The sequence below is a fragment of the Oryctolagus cuniculus genome, chromosome 21, assembly GCF_964237555.1.
Source record: "Oryctolagus cuniculus chromosome 21, mOryCun1.1, whole genome shotgun sequence".
In the NCBI taxonomy this organism is placed as follows: Eukaryota; Metazoa; Chordata; class Mammalia; order Lagomorpha; family Leporidae; genus Oryctolagus; species Oryctolagus cuniculus.
In genome coordinates this window covers 3,301,930-3,315,834 of record NC_091452.1, presented here as the reverse complement: position 1 = coordinate 3,315,834, position 13,905 = coordinate 3,301,930, and the positions used below count along the sequence as shown (strand labels likewise).

The 13,905-nt window shown below is 61.8% G+C and overlaps 1 protein-coding gene across 1 annotated transcript in view; it reads left to right on the top strand.

Annotated features, from left to right (window-relative positions):
• The first annotated feature begins 335 nt into the window (after nt 1-335).
• TMEM132C (transmembrane protein 132C) overlaps nt 336-13,905 on the top strand; it is a 272,143-nt gene continuing 258,573 nt past the window's right edge. Inside the window, exon 1 of the mRNA XM_070065746.1 lies at nt 336-634. Within this exon, the coding sequence (XP_069921847.1) occupies nt 550-634 (85 nt within the window). The 5' untranslated portion in view covers nt 336-549. The remainder of the gene's footprint in view (nt 635-13,905) is intronic.

The window sequence follows — 13,905 nt, the reverse complement described above, 5'->3', positions numbered from 1 at the left end:
AGGGTCCTGCGCAGCCGCGAGTGTGGGGCGCGGGGCGGCCCCGCCAGGACGCCAGCTGCAGTGGCCCGCAGACCGCAGGCGGCGGACCCCGACCCCGGCCCCGCCCCGCCGCGCTCCGCTCCCGCGCGCCCTCCCCGCGCCTGGAGGCGGGCGGGGCCGGGGGCGGGGCCGGGGGCGGGGCCGGGGCGGGGCCGGGGGCGGGCCGGGGGCGGGGGGCCGGGCCGGGGCCGGGGGCGGGGCCGGGGGCGGGGCCGGGGCGGGGCCGGGGCCGGGCCGGGGGCGGGGCCGGGGGCGGGCACGGGGCGGGCCGGGGGCGGGGCGGCGGCGGCGGCGGCTCGGGAAAAGTTGCCCGGGCCGAACGCGAGCAGCCACGGGAGCCGGAGCGGCCGCAGCGTGGGCCCGGCGGGGGCAGGCGCGCACGCGGAGACGCCGAGGGGTCGGCGGGCCCGGCTGTTGGGGTGGCCCCGGGCATGGGCCCGCAGGCGCGGGCCACGGGCCGGCGCGGCGCCCCGAGCTGGCGGCGGGCTGCGTGAGCGGCCAGGACGCAGGATGCGCTCCGAGGGCGCGGCCCCCGGGCCGGCGGCGCCGCTGTGCGGGGCGCTGAGCCTGGTGCTGGGAGCGCTGCTGGGCAGAGGTAAGACACGGGCGCTGCGCCCGGGGGAGTGGCCCCGGGTCCGGGCGGGCGCCGGCCCGAGCGCGCGGGGACCTGGGTGATGGCGCTGGTCCCGCCGAGAGCGGGCCCCGCAGGAGTCGGGACTGGAGTGCTTGGGGCCGGCCGGGGGTCTCCGAAGCCGCTGTCCTGGACCCCAGGCGCCCGTGGGCCCGGCGGTGCGGAAGGGGCGTGTCTGGGGGGGCTCGGTCCGTCCCCACCCTGGAGCTCCGGAGGAGCGGGATCTCAGCCGAGAAGCCGGGGTCCGCAAGGGGGAGCCCTATGCCCTGCGCCCCCTTCCTCTGGGCTCCTGGCTCCTGGTGCCCGGCTCGGCCAGGCCTGGGACCGCGCGCCGGGAGAAGAGAGCGACTCCGCGGCGTCCCCTTTGCGCAGCCACGGAGCCCGGAACCGCTGCCGGCCTCCTGAGGGACGCGCGCTCGCCACGCAGCCCGCCGGGGGCTCTCCGCAGATGCCCACAGCCCCCGGCCGGGAGGGCTTGGCCCTCTGCGCAGTGGGAACGCCGAGCCTGCGTTGGCTTTCCGAGTCTTAAAGAGAACGCGGGGCGCCCGCGGGGCTCCCTGGAGGCGGCGGGTGTGGCTGTCCCGACCGCCGCTGCGTGCAGGAGGCCCGGCGGCCGCGCGCTCGCCCGTGCCCGCAGCAGGCGCCTGGAGCCCCGGCGCGGCCAGGGGAGAGAGGGAGAGAGGACCAATGGGGCGGCTTTCCTGCCGCCCACGCCCTGGGGAGGGTCTGGGGTGCCAGTGGCTGCACTGAGCTGTGCCCCGAGCCGGGGCGCCGGGCACCCGCGGAGATGCTGGGCGGCCCGGCTCCGGCCTCAGCGCCCGGGCAGGGCTGGGAATGCTTCGGGAGAGACAGCTGGCGAGTTGCGGTTAAAAAGTGGCGTCTGCTTCTCCGAGGGCGCGGGGCAGCGTCTGGAGGGACAGGGCCGGGGCGCTGCGTGGACGCGGGGCGCGCGGGGCGCGCGGGGCGCGGTGCTGCGGTGCTGCCCCGTTCCGCTGGAGAGGGCGAACGCTTCTGCCTCCAGGGTCAGGCGTTTCCAGCACTGTTTCCCTACACATAAAGAGGCCACTGGGGGAAAACAGGCTCGCAGCGGGTTTTTGGGGAGGTGGCGGCTTCACGGGGAGGAGGCGCGGCGTGGAGAACGCGCCCGGCGCTGAGCAGCCACGCTGGGCCCGGACCGCGCCCTCGCCTTCTCTCCAGTCCTCGCCTGGGGTTTACTCCAGGGCCTGAATGAGCTGCCCCAGGCGAGCAGTGGACTTTGCTCCATTGCAGCGCGCCATCCCGTGCGCGCGCGCTGCCTGGAGGATTCCGCTTTGTGGTGCGGCACCGAGGGGCCCGGCGTGCTGGGGCGCTTCTGTGTGCGCCAGGGCCGGGTGCTGATGGCGGGCAGGGGCCCACAAGCCGGCCCCTGTACCTGGGCGGCCCGGGCCAGGCGCAGGTGAGCTTCGCGCGGTGGCTGCCCTCCCTCTGCTTCCGGGCGCTCTGCACCCCCGGGCCAGGTGCTCCTCTTAGAGGTCTCTGGTCAGAAGCTGGTGCTCGCTCCCGTCGGATTCCAGCGCCAGTAAAATGCTTGTCGCAGAGTTGTCCGATCTTTGTTTCAATGAGTGCCTTTTGTGACTCCCGGACAAGGACTTCAACGCCAGTTTTTGGAATCGGATTTTAACATGGGCTCTGTGTGGACTGAGAGGCTTTGGGACTCCTCCTCCAGGTTTCAGAGGTTCCCTAAGCAGGGCGGTGCATTGAAGACCTGGTTCCGGTCCGGGTGGCAGCAGGGTGTGCTGGGGTTAGTCCTGCTGGGGTGCCCCATGAGGCCGGGGGACCCCTGGGAAGGTCCTGTGGGGGGTCGCCATCTCTTTTCCGAAACCTGTGCGATCAGAATATTTCAAGGCTCAGGGTCACTGAGCTTGTCGAATGGCAAGGTAGAAGGACAGTGGGGTGGGGGAGGACAGACCGTGGGTAGGAGAGATGCTGAGAGAGAGAGGGCAGAGGGAGGGTGAACGGGTGGATGGGGCACTCAGCTGACGTGTTCCTGTCTACACTGGGAGTGGTTCCCTGGGATTGCACACAGGGTGGTTCTGCATGAAACGTGTGAGTGGTCAGACGCAGAGTGGCCTCACGACATTTTAGATCAGCCGGGGCCACCCAGAGGAGTGAATACCGAGACAACGGCCGGACCTTTGGTTACCAGCGTGGTGGGAGTGGTGGGTTTCTGAGAAGGCACTGGGGGAGCGGGCGGAGGTGTCAGCGTGGACAGAGCCGTGCCAGCTCACGTGGGCTCACACTGGGTGACGGCAGCGTGGCCAGCGTGTACTGACAGCTCCATAGCCTGGTCCCCAGGGCACGTGTGCGTGGAGCTCCGCTCCCACCTGTCTCTTGCTGTCTGTCAGCTGAACTCGCTGCCCCGTTTCCCCCTCGTAGAAGGTATCTCGGCCTCGGGGGATCTTGGTTAAAGCCGTCAGTCTGGACTCCACGGATTCTCTCTTCTCCTCCCACTGCTCTTGGGTAGTGCCCTGAGCTGCAAGGCCTGCACATCTTTGTGGTTGTCACTGTTTTGTCTGCAAAATGTTATTTAAAAAAGTGAGCTCTCGATGCTTAAAAGAATTCGAACATAAAACCAAGATTTCTATGCCTTAAACACGTGTCAAACAGCATATTGTATGCCATAAATACGTACGGTTTGATTAATTAACGATTCTATTCCTAGTTTGCTGGGAGTCCATCCTGAATTTCATCAAATGCTCTCCTGCATCCGCTGATATGCTTAAATAACCTGTCTCCTTTATTCTGGAAAAAAAAAAAGTCGGTATTGGCGGCTTCCCTTGAAAAGGGCCCTGCCACACGTGGGTGCCCGTTCCCATGAGCCTGCCCGGTGCCACCGCCACCCCAGCATGGCGGGCACGGTCAGCCGCACCTGCCTGGCCCTGCCCTGCACCCGAGTCAAACCTCAGCCTCCTGGTCATCCCTCTGCCCGTTCACCATTAGCCTCGTCGTAGGCGGCTGGAGTCAGGCACAGCAGAGCTCAGAGCTCTCCATCACCTCCATGGGCGGAAGTTCAAGCCCTCGGTGGGTGTGTCGGCTCCTCCAGCAAACTTAGTCAGAGAGCCTTGTGTTTCTTAATTGGGGTGAGGAGGGCTGTCACTGTATCAGTGGAACAACGGCATGTCGGATTGTCGGGTTGTTGGGTTGTCGGATGGATGCCTCTCCCCACAGCAGTCTGCTTTGTCTACAAGCCAGGGTGCAGCGAGGCCCACCCGTTGGAGGGTGCAGCTCTGGCTTCGACCCTTGTACTCAGGAGTCGACCTCTCACAGCTGAGGCATGAAGCCTTTCCACCACCCTCAGCGTTTCCTCCGCGCCCCTTTGGAGCCATTCCCTCTCCTCGGCTCCCTGCAACCTCTGCTTTGTTCTCTGTCCAGTTTGCCTTTCTCACAGTGCCATACAGATGGGCTCACGCAGAGTGCAGAACCTGCGTGAGCTGTCGCCCCTGGGTGCCCATGTGTCGGCTTTTCTCCCCTCTCACTGCCGAGTGGGGTTCCACTGAATGGGTGCTCCACCCCTCGCCCCCTTCCCCGCAGCAGGCCACGTGGGTGGCTCTAGTCTTTAGTGATGATGAGAAAAGCTGCGGGGATCTTCACGGAGAGCCCTTGTGTGTGCACGCGGCTTCGATTCTCCTGCATAAACACCTAGGGCAGAGACTGCTGATGTCCTGGGAGAGATGAACTCGAAGCCGCCTCCGGGGGGAGCCCCACCCCACCCTGCTCACTCACCCCCTCTACTGAGTGGGGGTTGGGGGCTGCCCTACAGGTGGAGTCCCGAGCACCTGGTGAGCCCTGGGAAGGTTTCACGGTGCCTGGCATGGAGCTTGGTGTGCAGGTGTTGGTCCTGGCATCCATGCGTGGTGGAGGGGGCTCAGGTGCATCTCGGGAAAGTGGGTGTGCTGAGTCAGCGCGGAGGAGGGTGTGCTGAGTCAGCGCGGAGGAGGGTGTGCTGAGTCAGCGCGGAGGAGGGTGTGCTGAGTCAGTGTGGAGGAGGGTGTGCTGAGTCAGCGCAGAAGAGGGTTGCTGAGTCAGCATGGAGGAGGGTGTGCTGAGTCAGCGCAGAGGAGGGTGTGCTGAGTCAGCGCAGAGGAGGGTGTGCTGAGTCAGCGCAGAGGAGGGTGTGCTGAGTCAGCGCAGAGGAGGGTGTGCTGAGTCAGTGCAGAGGAGGGTTGCTGAGTCAGCGCGGAGGAGGGTGTGCTGTCAGCACGGAGGAGGGTTGCTGAGTCAGTGTGGAGGAGGGTGGGCTAGTCAGCGTCGGGGAGGGTGTGCTGAGTCAGCTCGGAGGAGGGTTGCTGAGTCAGCGCAGAAGCAGGGGCTGCAGCGCAGGGGCTGCTGGGAGCCTCCCAGCGGCTCCGGTCCCTGCCCACTGCGGGGAGGGGAGCTGCACATGGAACTTTCGAAGAACCTGGGAACTCGGGGCCTGATTGGGCCGTTCTGCGCCCCGGCAGTGCCCAGCAGCTCGTGGTACTAGCGCCGGCCTGGCGTGGCCTGGTTTGGTCGAGCGGTTCTGAGCGGGTATTTCTCTGAGGTTGAGCTTTTTGTCCTCCTGGGAGTGGTCGGCTCCCTTCCTGCGCTCGGCTGTCCTGTTTACTCTCTGGAGCAACCTCCTCTTCAGACGTTTCCCCTTTTTTAAAATTTTACTTTTCCAGTATTTATATCACGGTGTGTATTCCGGGTGGGAGTCCTTCATCAGATGCGTGTTTTATGCGTGTTCTCCGCTAGATTTGTGCTTTATGCGTGTTCTCTCCCAGTGTGTGTTTTCTCCCAGATGTGTACTTTATGTGTGTTCTCCTCTAGATTCGTGCTTTATGCGTGTTCTCTCCCAGTGCGTGTTTTATGCGTGTTCTCTCCCAGTGTGTGTTTTATGCGTGCTCTCTCCCAGTGCGTGTTTTAGGTGTGCTCTCTCTCGGTGTGTGTTTTATGAGTGTTCTCTCCCAGTGCATGTCCCTGGGAGAGCAGAAGTTTTGTGTGTCCATGCGGGGTAACCAGCCGTTGTGCCCTGGGTGTCACATGCGGGCAGCCTTGGCCTGAGGTGGGGGCTCTGGGGTCTCCAGGTGTGTGCAGTGTCGCTGGGGCTCCGTATGCCTGTGCCGAGTCTGGGTCGTCTGCAGGAGCTGGCTCTGTCCGTTTAACCCCAGACCTGCCGGCTGCTGTGTGCATGTGGAAGGGCTGTTTGGGATGCGTAGATGTTTAGCGTTGTCTTTTTGGTGACTCGGCCCCTGTCTCACGGAGCAGCTTCTGTGTTCTTGGGAGCCTCCCTGTGTGCCTGGGAACCTCCCTGTGTGCCTGGCAGCCCTCCCTGCTCCGACGCCTCCTTCGTCTGGTACCAGTGTGGCCGCCTCAGCCTCCTCTACTTTGTCGTCACCCACTGATGTCTTTGTCTCTATACTCTGACGTGTGCCTTCATACTTAATTTTGATGTTTGTGGGTGGCATTTGCTGGGCTAGGCTTCTTCACCCCATCTGATCATCCCTGTCTTTTAGTTGTTGTGCTTAGACCATTTATATTTAATGTGATATTTGTATGTCTCTATTTTAGAAGCTGCCGTCTGGCTCATCATTTGCCTTGTGTCTCTGTTATGTGTTCCTCTTCCTCCTCTTTTCCTGTCTAATTTCTGATTATTTTTTATGATTCCATTTTATCTTCACTATTGGTGCATTATTTATACTCCTTTCTGAAATTTAATCATTGCCTGCAGGTTTACAAAATGCATCTTTAATCAAAGGTTACACACATTATGTGATACCGCTTCATTAGTTGTGTAAGGACCTCAAACCAGGGGCCGGCGCTGTGGCAAAGTGGGCTAAGCCCCCGCCTGCAGCACCAGCATCCCATATGGGCAGCGGTTTGAGTCCCTGCTGCTCCACTTCCAATCCAGCTCTCTGCTGTGGCCTGGGAAGGCAGTGGAGGATGGCCCAAGTGCTTGGGCCCCTGCACCCACATGGGAGACCAGGAGGAAGCTCCTGGCTTTGGCCTGGCCCAGCGCCAGCTGTTGAGATCATTTACAGATGGAAGACCTCTCTCTCTCTCTGCAACTCTGCCTCTCAAGTAAATAAATAAATCTTTAAATAAATTTAAAAAAAAGAACTTCAAATGAGTGTGTTCCTAGTACTATCTCCTCTCCGTGTAGCCCTTGTACTCCAACACGCTGGCTGTGGTGAATAGAACAGACAGTTAGATTACTGGTGTGCTTCGGAGAGCAGGGCCTCTGCTGAGCCGGCCTGCCTGTCTTGGTTCTTCTGAAACCCTTGGGCCTGCCTGTCCCGTTGGTCCTTCTGAAACCCTTGGGCCTGCCTGTCCCGTTGGTCCTTCTGAAACCCTTGGGACTGCCTGTCCTGTCGGTCCTTCTGAACCCTTGGGACTGCTTGCTGGGCCCTTGTCTCCCGCCGGGTGCTGAGTTACACACCGCGGGATGCGGACGTCGCTGTCTCATGGGAGAGCGTGAAGGTGAGGTCTGAGTTAGCAACTTTCTAGGACAGCGGGTTCTGGATACTCTCCCTGAGCCCTGCTCTGTCCTCGCGCCGTGTCCTTGTCCCTCGTCTGATTCGCGGAGCCCTTCATGGTGTAGTGGGAGCGCCGAGTGCACGCTCACACACGCTGGTGCACCAGGCACCCCACAGCCCTGATGTGGAGGAGTGAGCTCCTCTGGGGGAGGTTTTCCCTTCTTCCTCCACACCCTGTGTGGTCACCAACATGGGGAGGGGTCCCCGTGGGCCCGTTGGGAGGCTCTGAGTGAGGAGGGGTCCCCGTGGGCCCGTTGGGAGGCTCTGAGTGAGGAGGGGTCCCCGTGGGCCCATCGGGAGGCTCTGAGTGAGGAGGGGTCCCCGTGGGCCCATCGGGAGGCTCTGAGTGAGGAGGGGTCCCCGTGGGCCCGTCGGGAGGCTCTGAGTGAGGAGGGGTCCCCGTGGGCCCGTCGGGGGGCTCTGAGTGAGGAGGGGTCCCCGTGGGCCCGTCGGGAGGCTCTGAGTGAGGAGGGGTCCCCGTGGGCCTGTCGGGAGGCTGAGTGAGGAGGGGTCCCCGTGGGCCTGTCGGGAGGCTGAGTGAGGAGGGGTCCCCGTGGGCCCGTCGGGAGGCTCTGAATGAGGAGGGGTCACACCTCCCCCATCAGTGTTCCAGAAACAGAAGCCCCATTTCCAGCATCGGCTTGGCTGGGTTCTGGGTGAATTGAAGGCTCTTCTTAGCACCAAAAACATCCTTGGGGCACTTAAGAAGTAAAGAGTGGGGGCTGGCGCTGTGGCATAGTGGGCAGAAGCCTGCATCCCATACGGGCACCAGTTCGAGTCCCGGTTGCTCCACTTCCAATCCAGCTCCCTGTTGCTGGCCTGGGGAAAGCACGGGACGATGGCCAACGTGCTTGGGCCCCTTCACCCTCGTGGAAGACCCTGATGAAGCTCCTAGATCTTGGCTTCAGCTTGGCCCAGCCCTGGCTGTTGTGGCCATCTGAGGAGTCTTCCACCCACTGGTTCACTCCCCAGATGGCCGCAACAAGGGGAGCTGGGCCAGGCAGAAGTCAGGAGCCAGGAGCTCCTTCTGGGTGTCCCACGTGGGTGCAGGGGCCCAAGCACTTGGGCCATCTTCTGCTGCTTTCCCAGGTGCATTAGCAGGGGGCTGCACCGGAAGTGGCCGCTGGGACTCGAACCGCTGCCCACATGGGATGGCAGCACCAGCGCTGATCTTTTTCGTTGTTTAAAAACTCTCAGGCGAGTCTGAGGTGGAGCCAGGGATGTGACCGCGGTCTGGAGAAGGGGAGACGGTGACTGACAGCCCCACCTCCCTGAGAAGAGCCGGAAGCCAAGGCGGCGAGAGGGGTGGAGTCAGCAGCAGCCTGGAGACCCCTGTGGGGGTAGGGGTGGGGGGTGGGGGGACAGCCCTCTGAGCCCATCTTTTTCTGGAAGGTCGAGCTGATGGGCACTTTGTAGGGTGGTTGAGAACCGAACCTGGGACTCTGAGCGCAGAGTGGGTCTCCCGGGGCTGCTGGGACAACACAGCTGTGCACTGGGGAGCTGAGTGCAGTGCAGATGCTCCGCCCACGTTTCTGGGGGTGCAGGTCAAGGAGCAAGCTGTGCGCCAGGCCTGCCATGTCCGCTTCCCGCAGCCTCTGGGGACACCCACCAAGCTGGGCTGTGGCCTCTCCAGGCCCAGCCTCCGCGTCCCCACGGCCTCTCCTCTGCACGCGGCTTTCACTCCGGTCCTAGGAGGACCTCGTGTTCGGGGCCTGGCTCGCTGGGAGCGTCCGCACTCGATGACGTTGCAGACGTGGTTTCCGTGAGTAAGGGTCTGGGTGGACACGGTGTTAGGGAAGCCACTGCAGAGGCTGCGCAGGTAGAAAGCGGTCAGTGTGGCGTGACCACCATCGTCTGTTCATTAACAAAACCACAGAGAAGAGGGATCACGCAGCACGGCACAGAGGAAGCCACACACAGATACTTGGGGGGCAAGTGAGCCAAGACAAGAGTGCACCTGAGCGCCAAGGCTGGGCCAGGCTGCGGGGTCCGCGTGGGGCAGGTGACACTCCCAGCTGGGCTTTGCACCCAGACCACCCTGGCCACCTCGTGCTTGAGCACAGCGTGGACAGGGTCTCTTCCGGCCGGGGTTCCCGTGCCCTGGAGCTGCTCCCACATCTCCCCAGCAGCTTTTGGCCAAACACTGCAGTTGACACTTCTCATCTTCCGCTCAGCTGCTCCCCCTGGCCCCTTAATGGCAGCGTGGCCTCCGCCCTGCTTTCTCGCCGGGTCTGTGGGCGCAGACGCCACAGATGTGTGAGCATCGCACCCCCACTTCCCCACGCGCCGGCTGTGGCGACTCCTGGAGGCAGCAGCCATCTGAGTTCTCAAAGCAAAGGAGCTCTGAGGCCCCTTCTGTACCTCCCTGCCCTCATGCATGCACACACACATGCACAAATGTACACAGATGGTGTGCACACACTCACACACATGCACATACACATATGTGCACACACATGCACAAATGTACAGACAAGCGTGCACACATGCACACACATGCACAAATGTACACAGATGGTGTGCACACACATTCACACACATACACATACACATACATGCACACACATGCACAAATGTACAGACTAGTGCACACATTCACACACATGCACATACATGCACACATATGCACAAATGTACACAGACAGGTGTACACACACATTCACACATACACATACATGCACACACACGCACAAATGTACAAACGAGTGTGCACACACTCACACATGCACATACATGCACACACATGCACAAATGTACATAGATGGTGTGCACACACATTCACACATGTGCACATACACATATGTGCACATGCATGCACAAATGTACAAAGAGGCGGGCATACACATTCAAACACGTGCACATGCCATATGTGCACACACATGCACAAATGTGCAGATGGACGTGCACACATTCACACACGTGCACATACACATATGCAGGTGCACACAGGCATGCTTGAAATACACGGACAAATGTACATGGATATGCACACACATTCACACATGTGCACATGCACACACATGCCCAGATGCATACACACATACATAGTACATGTGCACACACATGCCTAGATGCACACATTTGAGGATGCACACCCTTGCACAATTGTTACACAGATGTGCACACACATTCACAAATGTACACAGAAATCACACAGTCCACGCACATGCATGTGCACATGCATGTCCCAATACATGTATATGCACACAGACATGCGTGCACATGCACAAATGTACATACAGATGTGCACACACATTCACACATGTGCACATGCACACATGCATACATAGGTGAACATGCACATGCAAACACACATGCACACAGGCATGCTTGCAATGCACGAAATGTACACACATGTGCACATGCATAGACACACACATGCAGATCATACTCACCATGCACGCACACTGATGTGCACACACATGCACACACACACACTTGCACACACCCACAACCAGAGGCTGGTTTCTGGTCTCATTTGGTTACAGCTTGGCGCTGCTCTTCAGTAAAGGGAATCCTCCCAGAGAGACCTCACTCGGCCTGAGCAGGGCGCACACGGGCAGCCGCGAGGCTGGCTTCGCGGCAGGGGGCCGTTTACCCGCATCTGCCCGGTGGAAATGAGTGCGAACGGGAGCTGAATCCCTCACTGCCTCTGTCGGAGCCTTCTCAGTTGCAAACGCTCAAAATTCCAGCTCAAGTCAACTGCATTAGACCTCCCTGAAAGATGGAAGCAAAGGTGTCAGGTAGGCGGCTGATGGCCCACGGGGGCTTCAGGCACAGTGGGATCCAGGCGTCGGCAGTGCCCAGGTCCTGCCTCTGCCCTCTCTGGTCCTTGTCCTCCCTGTTGGCTACCTGTGGGGCATCATCACCGTCAGCAGAGACTCCGGGAGGATCCTATTCTGTCCACAGCACCGGCAGCTTGAAGAAAGTGTCTTCCCACGTGAGGGTGAAATGAGGTCGGGAGGAATCTCAGGGCGCTCAGGAGGGCGCAAGCTGCAGTCACCGTGACGCAGGCAACGGGGTTTTCTGCTTGGGCGGACCCTGGGCAGGTGGATCCCGGGAGCTGGGGGAGATTAGAAGTGAGCCCTCCTCACCGCACCCCCCCCCCCGAAGGACTCCTGATGCCCAGAGACAGCGCGGCCGTCAGAAGCAGGGCTGCCCGTGCCGGGCGGGCAAACCCTGTCCTCCAAGCCAACAGACAGCATGCAGGGGCCAGAAGCCGAGGGCAGCTGCTTCTCCCAGGCACACTCGGAGTCCCAGGAGCACCGGGAGGGAGGCAGCTCCTCTCCTGCCTGTGTGTAAGCAGCCGTGTCCAGGAGGACCCCCAGCTCCCCGCGCCTCCCTCCCTGCCCTCGAGCCGCCCTCCAGTGCCGACACTGCGCCTGTGCCACCGTCCATCCCTGACCGCTGCCTGTGGACCGAGGCCTGCCTTCTGCCTGGGCACCGCAGCGGGCTCTGGGTCCTGTTGCCTGAGCCCTGGAAGATGGCCCTAACAGGCACCCAGCCCCCGGCTCCTGGCATCCTGCGTGACGAGAAGACAAACCCCGGGGAGCGTGTGCCGGGGCGGGGGCTCCCAGGGAGCGTGTGCCGGGGCGGGGGCTTGTTCCGCGGCAGCTTCATTGTCTCTCCGGCTCCCTGAGTGGCACCGACTCCTCTTCCATTTATGTAAATCTTTTTGGGTCAGTACACAGCCCCAGGTTACCATTTTCTTAATGAATTGACTCAGAGCAGGCTTTTCTCATTTCCTTCAAAGTCAACATTTTCATCTGTTTGTGCTCATGTCCTATTAAAAAAATGCCGCTTCCATCTCTCTGGCCACAGCCCAGCCCTTGGCCCTGCCTCTGCCTCCAGCCCAGTGGCTGTGGCTGGCATCGGGGTGTACCCCCCCCACAGAGGCTGCCCGTGGCCCCCGGTGATCCGGGGGCTGCGATGGCTAATTTTATGTCCCCTTGGCCGGGACGGGGTCCCAGCGGTTTGTTCAGACGTCCTCCTGGGTGTTTCCGCGAGGGAGTTTCTGGGTGAGATTGGTATCTGACTCTGTGGCTACAGTAGAGCGCATGACTGCGATGACGCGAGTGCGTCTGGTCCGAGGGGTTGGGCCTTGAGCAGAGCACGAGTCTGCCTCCCCCAGGAGGGCAGCAGGGAATTCTGGGAGCAGGCGGCCCTGCGCCTTCCCGTAGGGGCCAGGAATGCAGGTGCCCGTTCTGTGGGCCTCTGCCCCCCCCTCCCCTCCCCCTCCTCTTCCCCTCCCTCTTTCTGTCCCCGACGTTGGTCCCGTGTTTATAGGGCCCTTGGAGCTGCAGTCCCAGCTGAGGTGGGGCTGTGTTTCCTCTCGGGCTCCCAGCTGCCTGTGCCCCCCAGGCCCGTTGTCGAGGGCTCGGCGCTCGTCCTTACTGAAAGACTCGCTCCTGCTGCCTTTGTTCGCGTCGTGCTCTCAGCCAACAGCGGCCGCGTCTGGGTCTGGGTGGTCAGACCACGCCATCCTCTGCCTGGCCCCCATGGAGGCCCCCGTCGGGTTCAGAGCTGAGGCCGCTGTGTCCGCCCTGTTCAGGCCCCGAGTGAGGTTTCTACCAGGTGCTGCGCCGTCTCTGAACTCCGGCATTGCTCTGACCTCGTCTCCACCCCCTCCTGCTCGCTGGTCCCTTCTACCGTGCTGGGCTCCCACCTCAGGGCCTTGGCATGTGACCGCCCTGGGGTGACCCCCAGACACACACTCACGCTGCCCAGGGCCCTGCCCCGGCGCCTCCTCCTGCAGGGCTCCCTGGTCACCTCAGCTGTCCTTTGTCCCCACCTGGTAAGCCACTGATGAGGCTCCTGGTTGACCTCCCTTCCCCTGCCCTGGAAGTAAATGTCTGTGAGAACGGAGGTTTTGGTCTGTTTTGCTCCCTGGTTGTCTCTGTTTGCGGGCACATATGAGGCCCTTAACACTGGATCACGGAGTGAATGAAGGACTTAATTCCATCTTTGGTTCCCATATCTCAGTCTCCATCCTGAGATAATCCTGCACATCACGACAGCTCAGAAGACACGGGAGGGGGGATGCACCTGCCTAGAATCTCTAGAACGGAACCTGTCAGCGTCCCCTCTCTGCCTTGGTCCCGCCAGGAGAGCGTGGGCGGGTGCTGCCTGGGCCGGCCAGGGGCGGGGTCTGTGACCTCCCCCCCACCGCCCCCGCCGCTCCACTTCCTCCTCCTCTCGGGGGAGCTGTGGGCAGACTTCCTGTCGAGGTGGTGGGTTTGCGGTTGAAGCAGCTTCCAATGGAGACTGATTCCCCAACAGGCAGAGGGAAACACCCACGATCAGGACGTCCTCCCACGAGAATCCTGCAGAGACCGCTGCTAGGTGCACGGTGTCTTTGGGGGTGCCGGAATGAGAGAAATGAGGCTGCGACAGGGCGTTCGGCTCTGACACCAGGACTCGGCGTATCCCTCGCGCTCTCTCTGCCTGTGACGGCGTTGGCTTTGGTGTTGGCATCCACAGGCCAGCTCCGGGCAGTTGCAGGGTCCCAAATCTCTCTCCCGGTATTCCCCGGAAAGGTCACCCGACTGACACGCCCACCTCTGGGAAAGTAGAAGAGGGAGCCCTCCTGGCAGCCACGCTGGCGATGTCGGCGAGGGCACGGCCCGCACGCAGGGTGCAGAGGGGGACCGGACGCCGGCGACCGATAAGGAGCGAGCAGTTGGGGCCTGACAGCCGATG